This window comes from Cygnus atratus, chromosome 4 (genome assembly GCF_013377495.2).
Source record: "Cygnus atratus isolate AKBS03 ecotype Queensland, Australia chromosome 4, CAtr_DNAZoo_HiC_assembly, whole genome shotgun sequence".
NCBI classification, from domain to species: domain Eukaryota; kingdom Metazoa; phylum Chordata; class Aves; order Anseriformes; family Anatidae; genus Cygnus; species Cygnus atratus.
In genome coordinates this window covers 10,956,241-10,982,718 of record NC_066365.1, presented here as the reverse complement: position 1 = coordinate 10,982,718, position 26,478 = coordinate 10,956,241, and the positions used below count along the sequence as shown (strand labels likewise).

The following is a 26,478-nucleotide window of genomic DNA, read 5'->3' as shown; positions in this document are numbered from 1 at the left end:
CATTCGAAGTTTTAGTTCAAGTAATTTCAATTGGTCAAATTTCTTAAGAAAAAAACAAAACAAAACAAAACAACCTTTTTTGTTCGACATTTGAGAGATGAAATGAAACTGAAAAGTGATACCTAAACATTCAAGGTACCAGGGATCTGTAACTGAACTAAGGTCATCCGTAGATGAATCAGATCTGGGCACTGTGAGGTTTGGTTTCACTGTGTTGAAAAATAATGAAGCTAAGCAAAAGGAATGTAAACAATTCCTGGCTACTCCAAGGAACAAGTAACAATACAAACTGTGCATGTGACAAGTCCTTTGTGCCCTCTTGTCTGCCTGGAGCTTTGACCAGTATTTGCATCAGCTTGATATTTTATCCGATAAAAGAGCTTTTTAGTTAGGTGGCATAAAAGTTCCTTAAATGGCTAGATGCAGACCTGAAGGAACAGTATTTCCATTTGAGGGGCCTAAGTATTGTGGGTTTAAAATGAATGGTACTAGCTTCCCTAGGGTTTTGTAGCATCAAGATTTTTTAAGAGTAAATTTGTTATGTGCCTCATTTTTCACTATCAACTCCCACAAAACAGGTGAAAAACAGCATTATAGTATTTGTCGGTCTTGTCAGAAAAAACGAACTTTTCCCTTTTTGACCAATGCTCTTCACTGTATTCACCAGCATGAGTTTGTATCTCTTGGGAGATGTCACAGCAGTGAGGAAAACTTATAGCATTTTTCTTCTTTGGACATAGCAGTCATTTGCATTCATGGCTTTGTTTCAAAGACAATTGAACAAAGATAGTGATCGGTGTTTATGTAGCTTAGAGTGAATAGAAACCTTCCCCTTTGCTACCAGCCAGTGTTATCTGGTTTTAAATGTCAAGCACCCTTCAGTGTGCACAAAAGAGAAGATGAGATAACATTCCCATTGGCCCATGCTAGAAACAGAGCTATGGGCTCCAGGAGCTACATATTGACACCTTCTATGCAATCCTTCGAAGGACACCCACCCAAATGCCACACAGTGCACTTCTGAACACCGTATGTTCTGATGCAGGTTGTACTGAAGTTGTGACGTTAGTCATTTTTCTGTTTCATGTGCCTCTGGCTTCAATTTGCCGAGTTTTCAGTTTTGCCTTGGCATAACTGGTCACATTATGGAGGAAAGGAGGGAAGGAAATTTTTTTCTTTTTTTTTCTTTTTTTTTTTTTTCTGTAGGAGTGCAGTACAGAAATGCTACTGCATTGTTTTAGTTCAGTTAAACTAAATATTCTGTTTGTTTTTTTTTTGAATGAGTTATTTACAATCAAAAAGAAAAACATCAAAGGCCATGCTAAACAAAATCTCAGAAGTCTCCTGTAGGTGGGATAGTTTCACCTCATGGTAAACTAACATGTTTTGTTGTGGCACTATGTGATTCATTACATCATGTAAGAACAAAGCAATTAGGTTAATTTACACATTAATTAGTTTATTGCTTTCTTTTTGTTTTGTCTCTAATGTCTTTCTTAAAAAAATAAATATAATTGAGCATGTGCTTTTAGAGGGGTTTAATTTCCCTAATTAAAATCCAAGTGCACACACTGCAACACCTGCCTTCTAAGTGAAACCTGCCTGAAAGGATACAAACCCTCTAGTAGTGTGAGACACTCACAAGGAAATAATGTTTGAGAGGTCCCACAATTTACAAGCTTTCATTCCCACATACAGCTGGGAATTTGTTCTCAATTTACCAGCCTCTATGCCAGTGGTATTTTGCAAGTCAATGTGTTGAGCTGTGTAGTGTTCAGGGGAGAAAAGGAGGATTTGGAAGACGTGGTTCCTAGTACCTCTGTGCTGCAGAAGCTCCCTGTCTCTTGCATATGTTTTAAGGTAACGTATACCTGGATAGGAACTATTTAACTTCCCCTTTCTGAGCTGGTACTCTTCACAGACAAGATCCAAATAACAGTTTAGCTCCAAGTGCTGGAAGTACAGATCTCAGATAGCTTATAGGCAGTTACTCTAAAAGGAAGTTTCTTTATTTCTTGTGTTCTATACACTTAATTTAGTTTTGATTTGAATCCAGAAATTTAATCTTATTTAACTGTGGGACACTCTGGGACACTGTAGTGTCTTACTCTGTCAGAAGCTGTTAATCATGAAAAAACTTTTCACATCAGCAAATAGACTAAAGGAGATTTCTTTATAATCTCTCACTTGAAAACAATGTTCTTCATTAGATGTTCAACAACTTTGTGATAATGTAAAACAAGCGAATATATGGACATGCATGCATAGCTGTGTTAATAATTACTTATTATTTTGGGGACTATGTGAAAACAAAGAGCTAATAATGAAGTTCAGGACTGCTAGTTGGAATTTCCTGAACTCACACAGATTTGTACCTACCTAATCATCATACCAGGAATTCCTTAAGTCTAACAGCTAAGGTCCCCTCTTGGTCCTCCTAGTCCCCAGCACTCAGCTGTGATTCAGTCCTCCAGGCATATGCATTTTTCTAGTAAAGGAACGTGTGACTATAGCATGATAATCTATAGCATGACTATGACCTCTATCTGTTTGCAAGTCCTGGCATACTCTGAAGCCAGGGCAATTCAGTAACTGGACCCAGTCCAGGAAGAGTTGCCTGAATCACCTGCTCACTATGAAGGCACCTCTGAAGGGGCTGGGATGTGAGGAAAGCAAGCAGAATGCTAAAAGTATACTGAAATACTTGGGTTATTTTAGTAAATATTAATTACACCCTTAAAACTGACTGTTATACATCTCAGGTGAACCTTTCAACCAACTCAAGGTATAATGAATTGCCTGCTTACTTCACAAAAGTGCTCTTAATGCTTAATAGCTTCATCAAAAAATAGCATCTTGGTTTACACAATAGTAATGTGCTTAGGTGCTTCCCAAACACTTGAAAACCAAGTTAAATAGGACTTGAAGAAAATGGCTTCTTTCTAAAGTATATGCATTTTCTGCTTAATTTTCTGGTTTCATTGGAAGTCTGTGTTACCCGTCTGACTCATGTATGTGAATTCAGCCTGGCACTAAACAAACATTTGTTGTAAACCCTGCTGCGCTTTTGTCTTTTAGTAGATTTAACCTGTTACCATACTTGTCTCCACACTGAAATCTCTATTAATGATACCATATCTTTCTACAGAGCACAAAAATATTTTTTTTTCCTGTTTGAAATATACACCACTTTAATAAGAATTTTGAAATACCTTGGTAGCAAAACTACCTATCTGTAGTAGGAAGTAATCAACTTTTATTTATTTATTATCATTATTATTATTATTATTTTGGATTAAGAGAAACTACTTTGGCAACTGAATAAATAGTGATTTCTTGTTCTTCTTGGAAAGCAGTCATCAAATCCAACATCCATTGTAATTAACCATCTTTTTTTTTTTTTTTTTTAATATGTGTTTTTGGCCTCCTCAGGACTTTAAAGTTTTATTTTACATTTGCATGGTTTCTTAAAGCAGATCCAAAGCATTTAGAGCAGAGAGCAAAGATGAGGAGAAACATTTTCATCAAAGGGTGGCAATGGCAGAACAGATGTACTTTTCTCCTTCTCTCCAATATTGTAGAAATTTGCCTGGCACACCTGTAAACTTCTTTCATATATTGTGTCATTCTAGTCCCAGGTCAACTGAGTAGGTCAGCTATGTGGAGCACATTTGGAGTGAGATTTGGAGAAGACACCAAGTGCCTTTAGCTTTAGCTATGCTGAGAGTGTCTAGTCAGAAGTATGTAATGTTTACAAACTCTGTAAAGACTGCAGATAGATTTATCCTTAGTCAGATAAAAGGTAAACTTGTTTTGCTTATATGCCAGTGAAAGATGTAATACAAGTTACTGCTTGCTTTTGTAAGCAAGCTGCACTTTTTATTATGTAGACCAGTGGTAAAATAGCTCAAATAATGATCACCTGCTGAACTGTTAAAAATAAAAATAAAAAGACGCGAACTCTGCAGAACTGTCAGTGCAGAGATACACTCATTTATTTTATTTTTTTATTTGTTGTAATGCTCTATTTACTACTGCACTCCTACCACTTGAAATTAAGTAAGTCCCTCTGGTCTTTTCCAAATAGCCATTTGTTTGGACATTATCTGATTACTGTATTGTATTACATTATCTTATTTGTATCATATTTAAATTTTCATAATAGATTCCAGAAGGAAGAAGAGGACCAAAATCTCAAGTGTTATGTTTTTGTGTGCTAAAGATCAGGGAATATAAACAGAGCTCTTGACTCCTGTAGAGAAAGAAAAGAAATGCTTGATGTGCCCTTATGAGCTGTACTTTTAGCAGCAGCTGAAAATGGAAGTCCCCCCCCCCAACTTTCTTTTTTTTTTTTTTTTTTAATTTTATTCTGTATTTCACAATTGCTGAGTTCTAGCCCAAAGGAAATCTTTATGGCTGTGATATAAACCTTTGAAAGGAAAGGGATTGTAATAGAAAAGTCTGACAGTCTGTTAACTTATAGCAGCACTAGCCATTACAGTTTGTGTGCACATATGTGTGGGTGCATAGTTTGATAATGACAGATGCTGAACATCATTTTTCCAAAAGGCTGACCTTGAAAAATCATCATATCAGAGTACCAGTAAATGATACATCATTCTAAAAGATGTAAAATGACAAACAACGTGTACCATATGACATGGTGCAGTTTAATTTTCTCAGATGTCATCCCTATAAGTTTTGAAGCAACAGAACGTTTTGAAGAACAGATATAACATTGAGAAATTGGGTGAGGAGGCTAGACAGAGGGAGGTATAAAGACTTGATGCCAAAGAATGCTAATATATGTAATTAGCCAAATATTTCTGTTCTGGTTGTTGTCAAACTCCTTGACCCGAGTTTGAGAATATTTTGGCCCCTAACAGTAAATTATTTGATATGCCTATTGGAATATTTAGACACATGCCTTTAAAAATTCGTGCCTTGGTTCTGCTAAATATGGGGGAGGGCCTTTCCTTTTTCTAAAAATGAATCTGTACATTTCAGTTGTTAAGTGTTTGGGATAGAGCACATCTCTTACTAAGTGAGATTAGTAAGAGATTACTCAGAGATTAAGATTCAGGCTGTGGTGACTGTAGGACTTGAAAGCAATGTACATCATTGTAAGAGTGCCAGAGAGTGCCTTGAACTCAGTTTTGGAAGTGATTGAGGTAGGCAGATTTTTCTTTAAAAGTCAAATATAATTGTTCTTATTTGTCTTACATGATTCAGCTAAGGGACCTTTCTCATTAGTGATTTTTCTAAGAGGATACCTTACTTCTCATTGGTGAAAAAAAAAGAATGGATAGGAGAAAAAGTGTGGTTGGAAGACTATTCTTATCTGTATGAAGAAGAAAAAAAAAGGATAATTTCTGATGTAATCTGTGTATCAAGCTGATGGCATCTTTCTAGTATAAAAGAATAAATGTTTTCTGATGGGCCAAATTATGAACAAATAAGTGAGGTGGGTGTTTTTGTTTGTGTTTTTCTGAAATATTCATGAAGATTGAATGAAGTGTGATGAATGAAGTATAAATTTTATAACTATACACCTTATATAAGTACATCATATGTATATATACATGAATATTTGCTGTTGCACACCCGAAACTGAAAAATAAATTATTTAGGGCTTTCTCTAAGTAGCTACTTTTGAAGATATGCTCTCAGGGAGGAGAGAAGGTATGTTCAGTTCTTCCAATAGAGGCTGAGGTTTTTTGCTTGGCTTGTAGAGCCTTCCTCACACCCACAGAGCTACATGTTCTCTCTTCTGTTAAGCTGGTATCAAGAAGTGCAGACTCTGTGGGACCAATTGTATTAGTTTAGGCTAATTCTGCAGTAGCAACATCTTGAGCACTGCTGATGAAAACTAAGAAGATTAAATTCCACACAATCTGGGGATCTTTATGTAAGTGAAGTTCAAATTACCATAAGCTCTTCAAATCATTGATTTGTGGACCAGTAAGAAGGGAAAAATAACTCAAACTAGCTTAAGTTGCAAATCTGCTTGCCTTTTCCTTTTACAGTAAAAAACCTTTAGAGATGCTTTAGAATAAGAAATTTCTTCTTGTTTTACCTTCATAAGGGAAAGAAGTTTTGAAAGGGGCTGCACAATTGTACCTCTTCCTCAGTTAACGTGCAGTTACACTGGATTTATGGAGGCTATTTAAATGCTAAGGATCACTGATTAATTATTTTAGTGCTCTCTCACTATTTCAATAAAGATTGCTTTTCAAATAGAACTGCTTTGTTTCAGTGACATTGCCATTTTACTAAATATGGATATTGTAGCTTCTGATTTTTTTTTTATGTATTCAAAATGAAAAAATATATTCATGGTATTCAGTGGGTGTGTCCAGATAAAATAGAAACAAGCCAATAGGCCCCAAATGCCACCTAGTTTCATAGGTTTTCACCCTTTTTTATATTTACAAAATTGAAAAGTCAGAAAAAAGTTGTTATAGACCATATAATGACATTTATTCTACTGACACTAAGCTTACTTTTCTCAGTTATCAGTTGTTGTTCCCTTAGATATAACATGCAGCTGTATAGTATTCCACAGGTTTCAGGTTCACCCTGCTTGTGCAATTTGAATTACCCTATTATCCTATGACATTGATCTAAAGGACTGGGCAGAGTTTTTAGTATGCCATCTGTCAGGCTTCATCTGATCGTTATCAGAGCATGAGAATCATTTGTTAGCACCTGTTAGGGGAAGTGAAGTCTATAACACCTGGAAGGAAATTAAGAGCAGCTTCCTACCACTCTTCTCAGTTGAGATTTGCCACTCCCTCCACAGTTTATATCAGACTTCTCTGAAGAAGGCTGTCTCTTCTCTTGCCTAGGAGTCTTTCTGCGTTTCAAGCCTCAAGGCAATGAGCTCCACAGCCATGCTCAGGGATTTAAGGAAATATCTGCATGGTCTTCAGTGCACATCTGCACCACTAACATCCTCCAGAATGGAGTGCCTCCTTCCAAAGTAACTTTATTGGCAACCAAACCATGGCAGGGAGTCATTTGAAAGAGTGATATTTGGGTTGGGTCAAGCCATTTCAGAAGTGTTTTAACAGTGACAGGACTGTTGACTTTGAGTGCCCAAGAACGTTTTCTGGTACAGTTTCATTAACTAGTAAAGGCATAACCTAAATGTGTATGACAGGCAAGCTTAGAGCTCAGATAGGGGCATTGTATTCAATAGTGACAAAATTAACTGTTGTGAAATGTTTTATTTAAAAAATATTATAGAAATAATACTGTCATTTAAATGAAATGCATTGTCTTCAATCATGAAGAAAGAGCTTCTAAGGTTTTTCATCCACAGTCTAGAAGTTTGTAACAGATAACATCTACCTGAGATGTTTTTAATACAATAAACACTTTTTTTTGGAAGGCAGAGGGGATTGACAATCTGTAAATAGTTGCTCTGCTGCTGTTCAAGGATCTGGTCACTTTTTCAACTTCAGAGGCATAGGTGTTTTACTGGTAAGGGAAAAATTCTAATTTTAGTAAGAACTTCTTTTTATTGGTAAATCTCTGCTGCTGCTTTGAGATGAATTGCAGTGGATTGCTATAATAATACTGTAATAGACCACCTGGACATTGTTAATAATGGACTTGATGAAATATCAGTTATAGAATGAATTGAAAATTAGCTTTTTCCTGCAGCAAGTATAGGAATTATATCAGACTGTGAAGAGTATAACTGATCTTTGACAGAAAAATTCTATTCAGGTAGTTAAGAGTTCAGAGTTACCATGCAATGCAAGCACTTACTGTATGCTGACTCTGAGTAGCAATTTGCCAGTAGCAACTGAGTTAGATTTTAAACTCTTATGGTTGTGAGTGTAATGTGTTACTATGGTGCTTTTCATACTTTAGTACAATGTTCTGTATTTGAAAAGACAGTGATTTTGTGTGTTGAGCGCTTTGATGTCAACATACAACTCAGTGAAGTTGAAATTAAGATTTATACTACATCTTTTCCACATAGCGGAGGATGGTAGTTCTCTAAGAGTACTGTTGGTTTATCTAGTCACAGAGGGAGTTGAGTTTTCCGTTGATGCCAGATTCTTTTCCCTTCCATGATGACATTATGTAGCTGTAGAAGACTCCTTCTGGGAGGCTTTACCTCTCAGCTGGTCCTTTCTCAGTGTCAGAATGTTATCCACATAAGATGCCCCTTCAGGAGCATGATGCCAAAATTTTGGTGGGACTCACAAAGTAATGCAGAATATTATAAGCAATATTTAATCTCCCAGACAGCGAGCACTGGGCCAGGAAAAAAAAAAAAGAAAAAAGAGGACCTTCTTATTTTGTCTTGCTCAAATTAAATAATGAGATTTTCTAGCTACATAAATCTTACTCCAGTGTAGCTTCCAATAGATTGAATGTGGCTTCTTTTTTATGAACCTTTAAAGGTGCCCTATGTTCTGAAACTTTGGTTAAGAGTTGATTTTTGTTTGCATAATTTATACGTGTGTCTTCTTTAATAAAAGCTATGAATCAGTAATGGCTTAATATCCTCCAGTCAAATGTGTCTTTACCATCTGCTTCAGACTGTTACTTTAAAAGGCAAAATATTCCACTCAAAGTTGTTTCAATGTATTTTTAAAATTAAAATAGTGTAATTTAATTCTTTTATTAGTCTTGAGAAGCCTAGATTTAAAAACTTTATTTCCATTGGCCATCAGGACCACCTGTCCATATCCATGATCTCGGGTGTATTTCCGCATCTAACACATTGTCCCTACTGCACATTACATAGCTTGCAAAATACAAAAATAAACCATCCATTAAAAGATAGCTCTAGTAGCATCATTTCACATTTGTTGTATGGCATTGGGAATTGTTTGTTCTGAGAAATCATGTTAATCTCTTTTTGCACATGGTTATAATGAAACCCGCAGTAAACTTTAAAGAAAATCACACTTGGAAAAATATCTTAGTTCTTCAAAAATATGCAAGTACTTAAAATTCAGAATCAGTTCTGTGTTACATGGAAATTCAAATGGAACAGAAAATTGGAACTATATATTAAATTAATAATAGCTGTCTTTTTCTTTACCACATATGCTAAAATTTTTAATTATAGTGAATTAGTTTAGTATGAATATAGGTGTCATGCATTGCTATTATAACCCTTTTGTAATTTAGTAGTAATTAATATAACATTATTGCACAATGCAGCAATATTCTCAGATTTATTTTCCTTTCAGATTTGTCCTTTTCCTACTGGTTGAAAGTAAAATTGGTGCAACGTTGTAGCTGTGGTTGATTTCACGCCAGAAAAAAAAAAAAAAAAACCTTTAGTGATTTTCCCTTATTGGATGGAACATTCTATTCCGTCAAAATGCCAAATAATCTCTTTTAAAATTATTTTGCTACTGTACTGTTAAACTTCTAGCTAATTGTGACTGATTTGGGCTGATTGAATCTGTGACCCCCTTTGGAAGGCTGAACAGCCTCTACTCATGTGTTGTATGCTCCAGTTCCCTCAGCATCTTGTTGGTCTCTGCTAGACTTGCTCCAGCATGGCAAATTCTTACAGATATTAAAGGATGATTGTATGTATGCAGAACAGGATTTCAGGTGCAAAAAGCAAAATACTGTTATTCCTTTACCTCTAAATCTTTCAGAGTCTTTCTGTTGTCTTCAATGGATTCTCAACCACAATTAACGTTGTTTTATTTCATGGTCAGTTTAATTAGCTTCAATGGTAACTAAACTTCAGAGTCTGTACAGAATAATTATGTTTCAAATTCCAGTTTACATGATAACGTGTTCATCTTATACCACTGGGCGGCCTAGAAAAGAGTATTTTCTTTGGTGTTTTTTTTTTTTTTCCTTTGTTTGGTATGAAAGAACGAGATTTATGCTTTTCAAAGTGCATACAGATTGTGATTACTTTTTTGTAAAGGAGAACTGAAATATAATAGAGCCATGGTCTTGCCCATAGGATATTTTGTTCCAAGAAAATGCCTCCCTTCTGAAGGGCATAGAATAGAGCATGATTTCAATTCCTGTAGAAAACGGTAAATTTCTAAATGCATATTTTATTGCTAACACCATATGGCCATATGTATATTATAAAAGCTATTCATGCTAGCAGGCTCAAAAAGTGAGGGTGTAATATGTCCTTATTCTCAAAGGAAGGAAAAGCTGAAAACTGTAGGTTTTTCTTTTTCACCATTCACATTTCAGTGTTGATCTTTCTGTTTTCTCTTGTAAGGAACCTATCTCTGAAGCTGTCGAAGGAGGTAGACCAAGGAGAAGCCAGGTACCCACGCGTTAGCCAGCTGGCTGGCAGCCCATCCGTGGAGTGGCCTTTTACTGGTCTGGAAGAAGGTGGAGGCATTGAATCTTTGCCCTTCAGACTGATGCTTCAAGATTGCACAGCTGTAAAGACATTGCTACTGAAAATGAAGAGGGTTCTTCAGGAGGTAAACACCCACTCATTTGATAAATTAATAGCTTTCAGCATTAATGAGCCAGGTAGCAGAAGAGGGTCAGAAAAGTTTATGAACTTGATGTCTTCTAATATGTCTTGAATTTATGGAATTGATGCAGAAATGTAGTCCTGCCCCAACATGGCTAAGGTCAGAAAGTTTATACCATAGCAGAGTTTAACTGATACTGCCATCTTGGTGTGCAGAGAAAAAAGCTGGTTTTGAGCTTTCACTAAAAAGGGGGTGGGGGAGATGGACTGCTTTAGGTCAAAATAATTTGTATTGTTTTCCCCTCCTATTTTGTGGCCTTTTTTTTTTTTTTTTTGTACATTTGTCAAATAGTATGAAGTCACATGCAATTTATTCAGAGGAGAGATGCAAAAGGAAAAAGAGACCTAACTAGGAGTATTAAAATTAAAGGTTTCACTCTTGGGTTTGTAAATGATGGATGAAGTCAGATTTCTTAGTCCATTATAACAATTTTAAGAGTGCTTTTCCTGTCCTGCTATATTGTTCTGCATCTCCTATAGACTGCTGGTGTTGCTTTGAATTTTTTTTGACAGTTTCCAGCTATGGAACTATGACTCAGATAAATTTATGAAAAGCTTTCATCTTGGTGTCAGTACACTAGAGCATGCTTGTTCTTTGAGATCTACAAGAATTATTTCTGTTGTTGTTGTTTTTGCTTTTATCTATATAGTTCATAGAATTGTAGAATAATTTAGGTTCAGAGGACTCTCTGGAGGTTTAGCCCCTCTGCTCAAAGCAAGGCCAGTTTAGAACAGGTTGTTCAGGGCTTTCCTTGTCCACTTAAGTTTTCAGTATCTTACTGGGAGGGCTTTAATGGAACTTCTCTTGGGGCATCCAGGCCAATATTTAACTATATTGTTGCAGTGTTTTTTTCCCTAAGATATAATCAGAATTTCCCTTGTTATAACTTCATCCTATGGTAAAATGCCATTTAATTAACTGAGATATTTAAATAAGGCCTTAACAAGTTTTCTTTTTTTTTTTACTGCTCATTTCTTGATCGCCTGTATATAAGGTCAACCAACTGTAGTCCTGTCTGAGAAAGTTTATTAAGGGTTTAGCCATGATAGTTGTCCATTAGTCCTCCAAAACAGCATGTTTTTTTACCTTCCAGTTTGCTTCACATGGAGCTTTACGCTATTATGCTTCCTAATGGCCTTCTGTTTTGCTGAACACAGAACTGAAATAATTAATTCTCCATCACTTCCTGCTTATGTGATGTCAGGAGAGTGGATTTAGAAGTTCTTGTACACTGAGCAGGATTTGTAATTGCATTAAAAATGCAAATAAATACTAAGGATTATAATATTACATGACACATCAGTTGCACTTAAGCGTTGGAAGCATGCTCTGTTGCTTCTAGTTTGACTACTTCTATGTTTTGCTCAAAACCATTCTTTTTTTACCATAAAGGTAAGGATAAACATTTCTTTTTTTAACTTAGAAGTTCCATTACACTTTTGTATGACTCTACTATGATTTTCTATATGGTGATATATTGTACGTTATACGACTTTGTGTTTAAATGCATTCACCAGTTGATTTCCACAAAAGGAATGCAAGGTATTTAATATGACCCGGTTACTAACACCTTCTTAAGTAACTCATATTGATTTTATTTTTTCTTCTTATTCATTACATTAGTCTCACTTCTTCCTTAGTACCATATAATTTCCGTCTCCCCATCTGACTGTAACAGTATAATTCTGTCCCTTTCGTTTTCTTTTTGTGTTGCCTTCCTTATGAAATCAAAACAACCTTTTTTTTTTTAAATTCTAACAGTTGGGTATTATGTGCTGTGCATATATAGTAAATACGTGCTGCAATTTAGCTCCCTGTTTTTTCAGCACTTTTGAGGTAGAATATCCCAGTAGTAGCAGACATTATTCCAAAGCTGAACTAAAGTCTTATTTGGTTAGAAATAAATGACCAATCTGATGATTATTTAAAACTCATTTTGCTGCCTTGAGTAGTTTTTTTAAGTGAGTGACATGCATAATAGCAATGATAGAAAATATTTGGAAAATGCTGTAAAATGCTGCGGGTATGTAATTCTAGTAGCTCTAAATGAGAAATGATTCTTGATTTTTACAGCAGTATTCCAGTTCTGCTAATAAAACCACATACTAATTCTTAAAAGAAAAAATAATTTTTCAAGTTTGTTCCTTAACTACTCAGACTTCATATCTATATGAAGGAGTTAGGAAACCTGTCCACAGTGGGCTTCATCCATGGTATAGATGCAGGAGTTTGAAAGAGCAGTAACAAGAAAATATTCTCAAACAGTTTTTTTAAACACATTGAAATACCAGGAATTAAACCAAAAATGGGATATTATTCAAAAGAACATAAGTAACGTAATACTGAATCAGGGAGTAGCGTGGCAGTTTTCAGGGCAATTAATGTGGGAGGGCACAAGCTTGGCCAGCTCAACCAGGGAGCAATGGTATCCACCCAGCAGCAGGCCGTGGCCTCGCAGCTCTGCACCCACCACAATTGGTGGAGCAGCTCAGACAGAGCTCCAGGGGGAATGTGCTGCTACACAGGCATCAGGTTGCAGGGTGTGCCCTACTCTTACTCTTACTCTTGCTGTGTTTCTCACAGCATTCTTCTGGAGAAACTGAATGCTCGTGGCTTGGACAGGCTTATGCTTCACTGGGTGAAGAACTGGCTGGGCAGTCAGGCCCAAAGAGTTGTGGTGAATGGAGTTAAATCCACTTGGAGGCCAGTTACAAGAGGTGCTCCCCAGGGCTCAGTACTGGGGCCAGTTCTCTTTAATATCTTTATCAATGATCTGGATGAGGGGAGTAAGTACACCCTCAGTAAGTTTGCAGATGACACCAAGTTTGGCAAGAAGGTTGGTCTGCTTGAGGGTAGGAGGCTTCTGCTGAGGGATCTGGATAGGCTGGATTGATGGGCTGAGGTCAGCTGTATGAGGTTCAACAAGGTGAAGTGCTGGCTCCTACACTTGGGGCACAACGTCATGCAACGCTACAGACTGTGGGAAGAGTGGGTGGAAAGCTGTCTGGAGGAAAGAGACCTGGGGGGTATTGGTTGATAGCTGGGGGAATATGAGCCAGCAGTGTGCTCAGGTGGCCAAGAAGGCCAAGAGCATCCTAGTTTGTATCAGAAATAGTGTGGCCAGCAGGGCTAGGGAAGTGATTGTTCCCCTGTACTTGGCTCTGGTGAGGCTGCACCTTGAATGCTGTGTTGTACTTGCTACAGCACAGACATTGAGGTGCTGGAGCATGCCCAAAGAAGGGCAACAAAGCTGGTGAAGTGTCTAGAGAACTCCTCTTATGAGGAGCGGCTGAGGGAGCTGAGGTTGTTTAGCCTACAGAAAAGGAGGCTCGGGGGAGACCTTATCTTGCTCTACAACTGCCTCAAAGGAGGCTGTAGAGAGGTGGGGGTTGGTCTCTTCTCCCAGCAACAAACAACAGGACAAGAAGAAATGGCCCTGATTTGCACCAGGGTATGTTTAGGTTGGATATTAGGGGGAAAAAAAATAAATGACTGAAAGGGTTGTGAGGCATTGGAACAGACTGTACAGGGAAGTAGTTGAGTCACCATCCCTGGAGCTATTCAAAAGATGTGTAGATGTGGTGCTTAGGGATGCAGTTTAGTGGTAGACTTGGCAGCACTTTGTTAACATTTGTGCTTGATGATCTTGGAGGTCTTTTCTAACCTAAATGATTCTAAGTAGCCTAGTTTGAATGGTGTGAACAAAGAGAAGATGACCTTGAAAAGTATTAAAAATTTGGTAATTGAGTGAAATGATTATCTTCAGAAATATGGACGTTTATACATTTGTCACTTTTAAATTTTGAGTGAAAAACTCTAGGAAAATATAATTCCATAAAATTGAAATATTTTTTGAAGAATCTGATAAATAATTGATCTGAGCATATTTGGCAGGCAGTTTCCATGGAGAAAGTACCCTATTTCTATTGTAACTAGACATAATTTCTTTTTATAAGGAATTCCACCTCTGCCCTGACCAATATTATATGTAAATCAAACACAGCTGTATGGAATTAAAATACATAAAAGAAAAATATGTTCCTTACTGTTGAACTCTCTTGTATTTTTAGACTATGTCAAACATAGTCTCTGGCAGATTTATGTGGTATAGAAATGAAATATTTTATGCGTATAACAGCATAAAATAACTATAATGGTTTTTAAAATTAATGGGATGTCACATGTTTTCATCCACTTTTAAGAATATAGAGAGCATACAATCTACATGGGGAAAATTATACAAGTGATTGGAAAAAAAAAGCTGCACTTTCTGTTTTATAGCTGATGTTATCCATAGAAGAACAAATTGGAGTAGTGTATACCTCTTTATAGAACAATAACACGTTAATTGAGTTAAAAATACTAGCCCTGCTATTCAAAATAATCCTTGTTTTAAAGCACTACACACCACTTCTAAGGAACAACTTAATTATGATCTGCCAAAATATAATACTAGGTAGAGTGATATGTAATTTTTTTTGTTGTTGTTGCAGTTGCTTGTAATTGAGGAATCTATATGGAAAAACTGAATGCAGTGTATGTTGTACCGTGCTGCAGATTTATTAAGCTGTGAATTTAGCTTGTTTTTAGCCTTATCATGAAAAGGGAAATTGAAGACATGACAGTAACTTGCAAGATTGAGAATGTTATTAGGTAATGTATTTAGTAAAAGACTAATGAATGATTGTTCAATTAAAAGAATTAATTACCATTTCACTTTTACTGAAAAAGCCTTGAAATTGTCTAGTTTTGGTTATTAATAGCTTTGACCATACAAGTCTCATACGACAGATTGTCCCCTAATGTTTTGAGAACCTCAGTGAACAAAGTTGAAGACAGTCTGGAGGACCCTAGCACATGGGAAACTCAGTGATCCACCAGAAATCAGTTCAGAAAATAGTTTTGAATCTGTTCTGCAGCTTTGTCCCGTGTATGTTCTATTTCTGACAGAATTTTGCAATAAATGGGCCAGCCAAGACCTATGACCTGCAAAGTTAGGGAAGATTTTTGAAAAAGCACTGCCAGAGATTAGCGTGACAGGCAGCTTGATTAAAAAATGCTTCAGTATATAAGACAATATAGGCTGTCGTGCAGCCCACTTGTGAATTACAGGAAGATCTTGGTCTCCTTTTTCTCTTCACCTCGCTTATGTTTATTGAACTGTATTTTTTTTTTTCCTTTAGATCTATGTGGTTTTGGACTTCATTAAGTAATAGCTTCTCTCATTCAGAAAACAAAAAAAATCAGACAAGAAAGATGGGGAATTGTATACATGAAATTGGTAGATTTGTCCTCTCCTAGGGAATGATTTCTTTACTTTCTGACCTCAAATGAGCTTCTCTGCTCTGAACTCGCCTCCAACACAGAATCTGCGTCATTGTCTTTTCCATATGCTGTGCTATACTTCCTATGTTTTATTACATTTCCGGCCATTAATTGATTGATTGCATATAACCAATGAGCCTGTAAAAATAAGAGCATAGGTTCTTCCTCAGTTATTGCTGTCAACAATAATGAATATATGATGCCTCTTTCCCAAACAATATATGGGTTTTCCTGTACTCTTCCAGGTAAGACTGAAGTTATATCTGTCTGTTAACTTTTTAATGGTTTGAGATATAGCTAGCAGAGAGATTGTCAGATGCTGGCTAATTGAGAGAACATTTAAGGGCTTCGCCTTTGTCGAAGTCATTCGTAGAACATCTTAGGCAGAGACACATAAAGAGAGCTATTTTGGGCTTGTGCCTGGCAAGAGAGGGTCTGTATGCTGAAATAAACATAGTGGAAAAAATACAGCTATTTTGGGAAGGAATCCATTTAGTCAGTGGTAATGGGTTGCTGTTCAAAGTTTAGATGTTGAGCTTGTTGATCAATTTGGGCTGAAACTGAATGTCCTAGCATAAAGAAAATCTTGTCTACATTTAAGCTTTTTTTCCACACGTCCTTAAATTCTTTATGAATTATATAGATTATCACTATATAATTCTACTTCTATATATTTTTATGAGGCTGTCAAAAGTGATTGCTGCTAATCTAGAAAATTAAGATGTGTTGTCAATCTGTTTGTGTAATTTGGAGAATAAATTGTTCAGTGCAGTACCCATGCATTTTTCACAGCTCTGTAAAACACCATGGAAGTAGTGGGGCTTTAGAAATTGAAGCTAATTGCTACAATTAACAACAGGAATAAGTCACTCTGGACATATATTGCATCTTGTGTTTTACTAATTAATCATTTATTTTACTAAGGGAAATTGCAGCTGTCTGTGACTGTCATTAAAACTTAATGCATCCAATACAGTGTTTTTAGATTGTGTTTGAAAAAAATGAGATCTCTGGAAAATTATGTCAGAATCATTGTGAGACAGGCCATGACAGTTGCCTGAGACAGGGGACAGAGTCAGACCACTCAGTCTGCAATTAGCTTGTCAGATATCACTGGCTACATTACTTCTCCCCATACATCTTTCACCTTGTCGGTAAAATAAGCATAGAGTTCTCTTCTGTGCTGCACTTGCAATCTACAAATGGAAAACACTAAAAGATAGCTAAGTGTGGTTTGCAATATTTTGCAACCCAATTACCAAGCAATATCGGATAGGCCTTGCACTATGTTTTTTAAAGACACTGAAATATTTCCTGCAGTCCACTGTGAAATGCATTGTTTGCTAATATTGTTTGTTAGCGACTTAGGAAGCAATTGCAAGCCTAATACACTTTAAAATACTTCAGGTTTTCTTCCTTTAGATAAGTTTGTAATTAACCAGTGTAGCATTACTGATTTGTTCAACATCTGCATTCAATGCAGTCCCCTTTATCAAGTAATTCATGCTGGAAGTTGGTAATTCCTTCATTTCATGGTATGTTGACATTACATATACCCATAGATTTAAATAACTAATAACAAAAATGTACCAGATTTAGTAGTAGGATTTAACTTCATCAAATTAAATTGCTTTTTAACTTGGAAATATCCTTTGATACCCTTGCCCAGCTGCTTGCGAAGAGAGAACAGAATACCCTAGTACAAATACATAGCCAGTATTGGTTACTTTGCTAGACATTCTTAATGTACAAGAAAACAGATACTTTTTTTTTGCCCTTATAATTTTAAGGCAAGTTATGTAGAGCAAATACTATATTCAGCATTGACGTGTGCTGTATCCAACATATATAGTACTTTGAAATAGTACTGTAATTCCAGTCCCAATCGTATTGCGTATGTTTCTTAGCTGAATAAGCCTTAGTTCAAATAATAAAAAAATGTGCTAGAGGACCATTAGACTATTTAAGTGCAAACAATACAGGTTTCATTGTGTGCAAAGTTGAAAATTTCTCAAAATTATTAACTATTGTTTGATGGTACTTGGAATAAACATTTACCTCACAAATCAAGGCGTGCTTACTCATTTAGAAGGCCTCATGTGGTTGAAGTTGAGCAATTTGGGGAATTAATTTAAAGATGAAGGGTTAAGAAGACTGTTCTATATGCCTGTACCTTTGTACTTTACAGCAAGTGCTGTAAAGTACAGCAGATTGTGTTCATTTGCTGACACTCTGAGTGTGAGGTTACGGGCTGGGACTGGCAAAAAGCTCTGGGATTCTGCAGAGTCACACTAGCCTCAGCTCAATGAAAAGCTATTCTGAAATAATCCAGCTCAGTTACCAGTTAATGCCATTGCTCACACTCTCTACGAAGTCCTTTTGCAGGCCACATTCAGAGTGCTTTTGAGCCATGTTTCAGACCAGTTTCAAATAAAATACACTTGATCTTTAATACTGAAAATTCCTCTTCCCCCTTTATATTCTGTTTCTTCCACTGATGACCTAGTGGCTTAATCTTTGTAGACTACTTTTGTCTATGTTCCAGAGATTTATTAAAGCCAGAAAGTAATTTACCATGAAATACCTTGTCTTCCCACACTTACAGATCATGTTGGTGTGTACGTATCTACTCCACGTATTCAGCAGGCAAGTGATTAGCTTCTTTCTTGGGTTTTGACGTTAAACGTCTCCAGTGATTCCCTGAATGAAACATTTTCATATGGCATGTTGGTGGACTCCAGTTTGGCATGGATCTGCATAGTGTTCTGTCACAGCCTCCTCAACAGGCAAATACTAGCAGCACCTAGCAGAGAAGCATAAAAAATAGCAACACCATTAATATGTAATGTCCCAACATCAGCAGTTCTGTGCAATTGTCTGTGATGAAATTGTGGCTGAAGGCCATAAAATTATAAAGCTACAAAAAAGAATCCATTTTCCCTTTTAGTACTTGGTTTTGATCAAGTTGTTGCAGGTCAGTCAGCTAAATCCCACCTGACCCTCCATGGCAATGGAGTTGATAACACCAGTTATGTTTTCTGATACATCTGCAAATACTGAAAAGTGCAATGCTAAATAATGAGCAAGCAACAGAAAAAAAATCAGAATGTGTGTAGAATAAATTGATAATACTCTGTTCTTAAAAATAGCTCATGAGTAATTTTGAGCTAGATGACACATTTAGTACAGGTGGTAGATGGAAGGGTTTCTGATAATAAAACAAGTAGTACTCCCAAATCTAACAACATTCCCAATGAATTAACCAGTTTCACTCAGGGTGCACTATAATTTAATTTCCTACACAAATTTACTAGGGTTGAAGATATGGAAATACTAATTTGTTAAACAACTTTTACAAAGAAGCATTTACTATGAGACTTATAGATGGTGCCGTTACCTTGAAGTACAGTTGGTTAAAATCAGAAAGATTTATCTTAGTTGAAATAGTTTGACAACTTCTGAACTTTCACAATTCCTGATATTCTAAGATTGTCTTATTCACAATAGGTTTCAGAGACCTGCTGGTACAGAGAAATTACTGATAATATAGACAAGGCAGTAAAATTGACAGTATGCAACTGTTGCCATAAATGGATGTACAAGAATAGAAATGTGATAGGGGAAAATGAAGGTCTAGTTTTCAGGTAATGGAGCATACATGTAATGCATGTAGTTACCCATTTAAATATTTGTGCTTGTATATAAGCATAAAGATGTTTTTCCAGAACTTAAATTTAGTCTCTTAATTATCCTTTAACTTTGATCTGCCAGCATTTATGGATCAAGTCCTAGTGTAATCAGAAGACAAATTCTCACAGTTCACAGCATGGATATTGACATATCTTTGTGTTGCAGATGTATTTAATGTTTTCTGTACACAGTGTATACCATTACTTTTTAGCCCAGCCTATCAGAACAGTGCTGATTGTTTTCATAGTGGAAGAAACAAAAGACACAAAAAAAGTTACTGCACTTTTATATATTCATTATTTAGGCCATAGCAATAGTGATGATTCCTTGTGGTCGGGCTCTGCTTTATTTCATGAATTGAGTGCATCCTTGGTAAGTTTACAGATGACACCAAGCTGAGGGGAAGTGTCAATCCGCTGGAGGGTAGGAAGGCCCTGCAGAGGGACCTGGACAGGTTGGATCGATGGGCAGAGGCCAATGGGATGAGGTTCAATATGGCTAAGTGCTGGGGCCTCCACTTTGGCCAAAACAAAAGCTGTGCAGAAGAAAAGAATTTGGGGGTGTTGGTCGATGCTCTGCTGAACACGAGCCATGAAGGCCAACGGCATCCTGGCTTGTATCAGGAATAGGGTAGCCAGCAGAACCAGGGAGGAGATCATCCCCTTTTACTCTGCTCTGGTGAGGCCGCACCTCGAGCGCTGTGTTCAGCTTTGGGCCCCTCACTACAAGAAGGACATCGAGGCCCTGGAGCGTGTCCAGAGAAGGGCTACGAAGCTGGTGGAGGGCCTGGAGCACAAGTCCTGTGAGGAGTAGCTGAGGGAAGTGGGGTTGTTTAGTCTGGAGAAGAGGAGGCTCAGGGGACACCTTATTGCTCTCTACAACTGCCTGAAAGGAAGGTGTGGGGAGCTGGGGGTTGGCTTCTTCTCACAGGTAACTAGTGATAGGACTAGAGGAAGTGGCCTCAAGTTGCACCAGGGGAGGTTCAGGTTGGAAATGAGGAAACATTTCTTCTCAGAAAGAGTGGTTAGGCTTTGGAATAGGTTGCCCAAGAAGGTGGTGGAGTAACCATCCCTGGGGGTGTTTAAGGAAGGGTTGGACGTGGTGCTTAGGGACATGGTTTAGTGGGTGACATAGGTGGTAGGGGGAATGGTTGAACCAGATGATCTTGGAGGTCTTTTCTAACCTTAATGATTCTATGATTCGTCTTTCTTCTTAGGTTTTCATGGTCACCATGAGTTCTCCTTTACAGAAAATATCATCCATGAGACTGAATGCTCACTGATAAAGAATGTAAAGTTAATTTATGCTTAGAATTATTATTGCTATTATTAAATTGAAAATTTTCCTGTGGTTTTACTGCTGGCCTCAATAAAATTATTTGGGAAGCCATCAGGTAAAAGCTTACATGAGCTTAAAAGAGAGGATTCTTCTGTTTATCAGCAGTTTGTATTTCAAATGTATGTGAAGATAACATATCTAGGAACAAGGATTTGCTCAGAAAGAGCTCACATTGGCTCAGTAGAAACAGCATGTCACAAACTGGCTAAACGAAGATACAGGTTGACGACCACTTCTCTTATGCCTTTTAAGCAGGGTTGAGATAACTAGAATTAATGGGTGACAGAGGATCACTTGTATTCCATGATTTTTATTTCTCCTATGTGGCTCTATTTCTACTGTCTGTATTTTTCAAATCATTGATTTTTATTTTTATTTCTTTATATGAGGAAAACAGCTCTCAGGTCACAGCTACAAAATGTTGCTGTGGAAAAAAGAGGGCCAGGTTTTTGTTACTTGCCACCCATGCAAAATGTCTTCTAAACTTGTTCTTCACTTTTGATGTAACCTATCTTAAGAGTTTACCTCAGTGATGAAATAAATGCCTAAATCTTCAGCGTATAGCCTTGCTGGCCCTGGTTGTCTATGAAGACCTTTCCTTCTATTAAACTTCTGGCAATAGCACAGATTGTGAGCAGTTTTGGGGTCCATCCTTTTGATGTGAGAATGTTCATTTTTTCTTTTCTCCAGTCCCTTTTTTTCCCTGATTAGGAGACCTAGAAACCTTTTCTTCCATTTTCTATACTTCATGATGCAGAATTGGATCAGACAATATTCTTAAGCTTGTACTTGTAGCCTATCTGATACTTAATTTCTCATAAGGAGTGCTATGGAACAACAAAAGCTTTCAAAATAAGATTAGCATGGGGTATGTAGAAAGAGACGGTTTAGTGTGCCTAGCATTTATAGATAAATAGTTTACCTGCTTGGAGTTTAACTATGTGGTAGTACTTACGGGATAGTACTTGCTCCATCAGAAGGAAGAATTTTGTATTACATAGTATGGGAAACAAACCGGAAGAACTGGAGATTTGTGTGTGATCACAAGGCTATGATCTCATTACTATCATAGAGACATGGTGGGATAGCTCACATGACTGGAATGCTGTCATGGAAGGGTACATGCTTTTTAGAAAAGACTAGCCAGGAAGGTGAGGTGGTGGAGTCGCTCTTTATGTGAGCGAGCAACTGGAATGCATGGAGCTCTACTTAGGGGTGGATGAAGAGTGAGTTGAGAGCTTATGGATAAGGACTAAAGGACAGGCTACCATGGCTGATACTGTTGTGGGTGTTTGCTTCAGGCCACCTGATCAGGAAGTAGAATCATAGAATATCCGAAGTTGGAAAGGACCCACAAGGATCATCGAGTCCAACTCCTGGCACCACACAGGACCACCCAAAGATCAGACCATACATCTGAGAGCATTGTCCAAACACTTCTTGAACTCTGGCAGACTCAGGGCATTGACCACTGCCAGTGGTGTGGGGGGGGTGGTGGTGGTGGGTGCCAATTGGGGGGGGGGGGAGGGGGCTGTTCCAGTGCCTGACCACCCTCTGGGTGCAGAACCTTTCCCTAACATCCAGCCTGACCTTCCCCTGTCCCAGCTCTATGCCATTCCCTTAAGTCTTCCCTTAGAGGCTGACCCTCCAGCCCACACCTTCCTTTCAGGTAGTTAGAGAGAGCAATAAGGTCTCCCCGAGCCTCCTCTTCTCCAGACTAAACAACCCCACTTCCCTCAGCTGCTCCTTACAGGACTTGTGTTCCAGGCACTTCACCAGCTTTGTAGCCCTTCTCTGGACACGCTCCAGGGCCTCGATGTCCTTCTTGTAGTGAGGGGCCCAAAGCTGAACGCAGCGCTCGAGGTGCGGCCTCACCAGAGCAGAGTACAGGGGGACGATCACCTCCCCGGTCCTGCTGGCTATCCTATTCCTGATACAAGCCAGGATGCCGTTGGCCTTCTTGGCCACCTGAGCGCACTGCTGGCTCATGTTCAGGTGAGCATCAACCAACACTCCCAGGTCCTTTTCCTCTGCACAGCTTTCCAGCCACTCTGCCCCAAGCCTATAGCACTGCATGAGGTTGTTGTGGCCAAAGTGCAGGATCAGGCACTTAGCCATGTTGTCCCTGTTACACAGGGAGGCCTTCCAGTACATAAAGCGGGCCTCCAGCAAAGCTGGGGAGGGACTCTTCTTTGTCAGGGAGTGTAATGATAGGACAAGGAGTAATGGCTTTAAACTAAAAGCGGGTAGTTTTAAATTAGATCTTAGGAAGAAATCCTTTACTATGAGTGTGGTGAGGCACTGGAACAGGTTGTCCAGAGAAGTTGTGGATGCCTCATCCCTGGAAGTGTTAAGGCCGAGTTGGATGGGACTTGGAGCAACCTGGTCTGATGGGAGGTGTCCCTGCCCATGGCAGGGGGTTGGAATTAGATGATCTTTAAGGTCCCTTCCAAACCAAACCATTCTATGATTTTATGGTTTCTATGATTTGGAGTATTCAAACTGAACATTCAAGGTAAAATTTAAGATAACCCTGGATTAAAGTATTGCTAATCATATCAAGCTTTGAAAAAACAGTCTAATATTATAAGTGTATTCTGGCTACTTCTTTTCTTCATTTAAGATCTCTTTCAAATCTCCTTGATGTAGTGGAGAGCTCTGTATTGGTGTTAATGTGCTCTGTATAACTCCCTATGAATAACACAGGGACATGAATTTGTATTCATAGTTTATGATTGTATACAGTTGCAATTATAACTTGCATACAAATTGTGGTGCCAGGCTTCCTTTTTTCATTGTGATTGGGGGGAGGGGGATATAAATGTGGTATATAGCTGTAATTTTTTAATATATTTTTATAAAAATTAAATTAGTTGTAAAGACACAAGTGCCATTGTAATATGTATGTGAACATACAGTTCTTACAGATATACCTAAAATAAGCCCACTGTCTCTTGATAATTACACCAATAAGGGTAAAAAAAAAAAAAAAAATCTTTTTAATTTTTTTAAATACAGAATTTTGCTTCTAAAAACTGTTACCATGCTAAAATTATATTATTCCAAATATAAAATGTTTTTAAAATCTGTGTTTCTTAGCAGGTTGTTTAGATACTGATCTTTCCTACTCTATGTCATTTTGTCTGTCATTGGACTGTTTTTTTTCTCAATTGTTTTTTCTAATTATTATGGACTTTTATATATTATTTTCTTATTCATGTGATTGATATGTTTCTTAGTTATGTCTTTTTTTTTGAGATGCTGTTATATTATGACAGCACTGGTTTCATAAGTATATCTTGAGCAATTTATTTGGGCAATGCATTAAATCTAAATATAATTATTTAATATTTATATCCCAAGTTTTCTCAAATTTTACGTGGTATTATTTGGATAGATTATTTTTCTCATATTCACTTTTCTCATATACACTTTGGGACTTGCACTATGTATCACTTAACTGGACAGAATTAGTAAGAATTAGTGTACAATTATATGCTAGTGTTGGAATTAGTATACAATATTCTTATTATTTTGATGTTGTTCAGTTTCCTTCCCCCATATTTGTTTTACATATATCTCCACAGGAATATTTTAGAGGATCTTAGAGAAGCATTTTTTAATATCTTAACAAGCTTTTAGAGATAGAAATAATCAAGTTGTTTAAATTGTATCCTTAAGCAAATTTGTAGTACATTTGGTCCTATAATATTGTCATAACATAATTATGTATTCTCCATAGTATTTAAAATGGCATGTTCATGTGTGCAGATACCTAAAATATAGCATGGTCTTATGGATGCTACTGGAAAACAGTTGAGATTTTGGTAGTTTGATGGCTTAAGAGTCTCATAGAATATTTTTCCATCAGAATTGGAGAAGTCACCTTGCCCATGTAATATGGTGGCAGAATCATCCCAAGTCTTTAAAGTCAAAGCTTATCTGCATTTTTCTCATTTGTTCTTTTAACAGAACCATTATATAAATATATGTATCACTATACATCTATTCATCTATTCTAATGTTCAAGAACATATAATTCTCGTGATGAATTTTTTAAGATTTTTAAGATTTTAGTTTTGCCTGTGCCACGTTAACAATTTAGAGTTTTGTTCCATTTTATATAGAATAAAGATATAAATGATCCTTTTTGAAACGCCTGCAACTGAAAATATGTATTATTCTAAAGCTGTTTCAACATGTCAGAATAATCAAAAGCTTCATAGTCATAAACGTATTTGTCACTCATATCTGCTTTTGGGAAAATGCAGTACCAACAGTGATTAATAGCTTTATTCATATATGTTATTTAGAAAGTCATTGTTTGCGAGTTACACCTAAAAAACCCTTCAATGCATCCATCTTTGTTTTAATGTAAAATTTCAAATTCTTGTCATGCTCTGACATATGGTTGCACAAAGGAAGCAAAGACACAAAAATGGGAACAGGAGAAAAGCCATGAATTAAGAACTCAATATGGGCAATATAAATGCTTCTCTGGAAGGGCTGTTGTTTGAGCTAGCCTGGCACTGACAGGCCTGCTTCTCTGTTTGCTGTTTGCTGAAGAAAGTAATTTATCCTGACAGTAACTTTGCCAGTGCTACAAGAATCCCATTTCAGTAAGATTAACAACTTCTCCCTTCTTTCTAAGAACAGATACGCTTTATTACTTGTTTCTGGATCATCTTGTCATCTCTCTTACTGCTCTTACTGTGTTTTGTGTGTGCATGTTTTAGCAATTCTTTTTATGAACTCCTGTAATAAGATCTATTAGCTGAGCTTTTTATCTTTCTTACTTTTTTTTTTATTGTCACAAGGCAACATTGCATCTTGTAAGAGTTGAACCTCTGCTTTGCTGCCCTAATTACTCCCAATGTTTAGCCTTCTATTTGTTTAACATGTTGAGAACTATTTTTTTTTCCTCCTCAATGCTATCTTCTGATGTAAGAATGTGAGCTCCAGCTGTAACAGAAAGCAGAAGAACAAAAGCCTGGGATAACCACTGTTCCAGGCAGCTTTTGGAGCAAACACTTGAAGTATTTATGTACCGACTGCTGAAATACTCAAATCATCTCCTGTAAAATACTGAGTTTCAGTGAGGTGTGTGCTGATGTAACAAGGTCAGCAATATACAGTGTATAATTTGTCCAGTTTATCCTCAGGTTTGCAGTTAATGTGCAAGAGTTTTCCTCAAGCCGTTGAGTAATCAAAATCTGCAGTACTCAAATGCAGTGCAAGTTTGCCTGCCGTGTACCTTGTCCCAGGTGTGCCAAGGCACTTAGGAAAATAAACCAAGAAACCCCAAAGCAAGCAAAACAGTTACACAGCTTGCCTTGAAAATCTGCCTTTATTCAGATTAGCAGGAATTTTACACTAATGTTCTCAATTCTAGTAGTAAAAAGCCATTGTGACACCTGGGACTTTTACTATGGTCTTTGTGTCAGATTGGCTGCATAATACCGAAAATGAATTAAAAATGAAGTAAATAGCACAGGAGACAGTGTACAGTGGGAATTCTGAAAGTGTGCTTTGGCCCATGATATTATTCACGTCTTTCTTGTTCCCAACCACTAAAGCAACAAATTGACTCAACTGTTTGAAAGAAAAATATTTTAGAAGTGTGGGG

The 26,478-nt window shown here is 37.2% G+C and overlaps 1 protein-coding gene across 4 annotated transcripts in view; it reads left to right on the top strand.

Moving 5' to 3' along the window:
* The window catches only part of CCSER1 (coiled-coil serine rich protein 1), a 675,103-nt gene that overhangs the window by 264,876 nt on the left and 383,749 nt on the right, over nucleotides 1-26,478 (top strand). For all 4 annotated transcript variants that reach the window (XM_035541340.2, XM_035541349.2, XM_035541356.2 and 1 more), the window contains exon 6: nucleotides 10,232-10,442. In XM_035541340.2, the coding sequence (XP_035397233.1) occupies nucleotides 10,232-10,442 (211 nt within the window). The remainder of the gene's footprint in view (nucleotides 1-10,231; nucleotides 10,443-26,478) is intronic.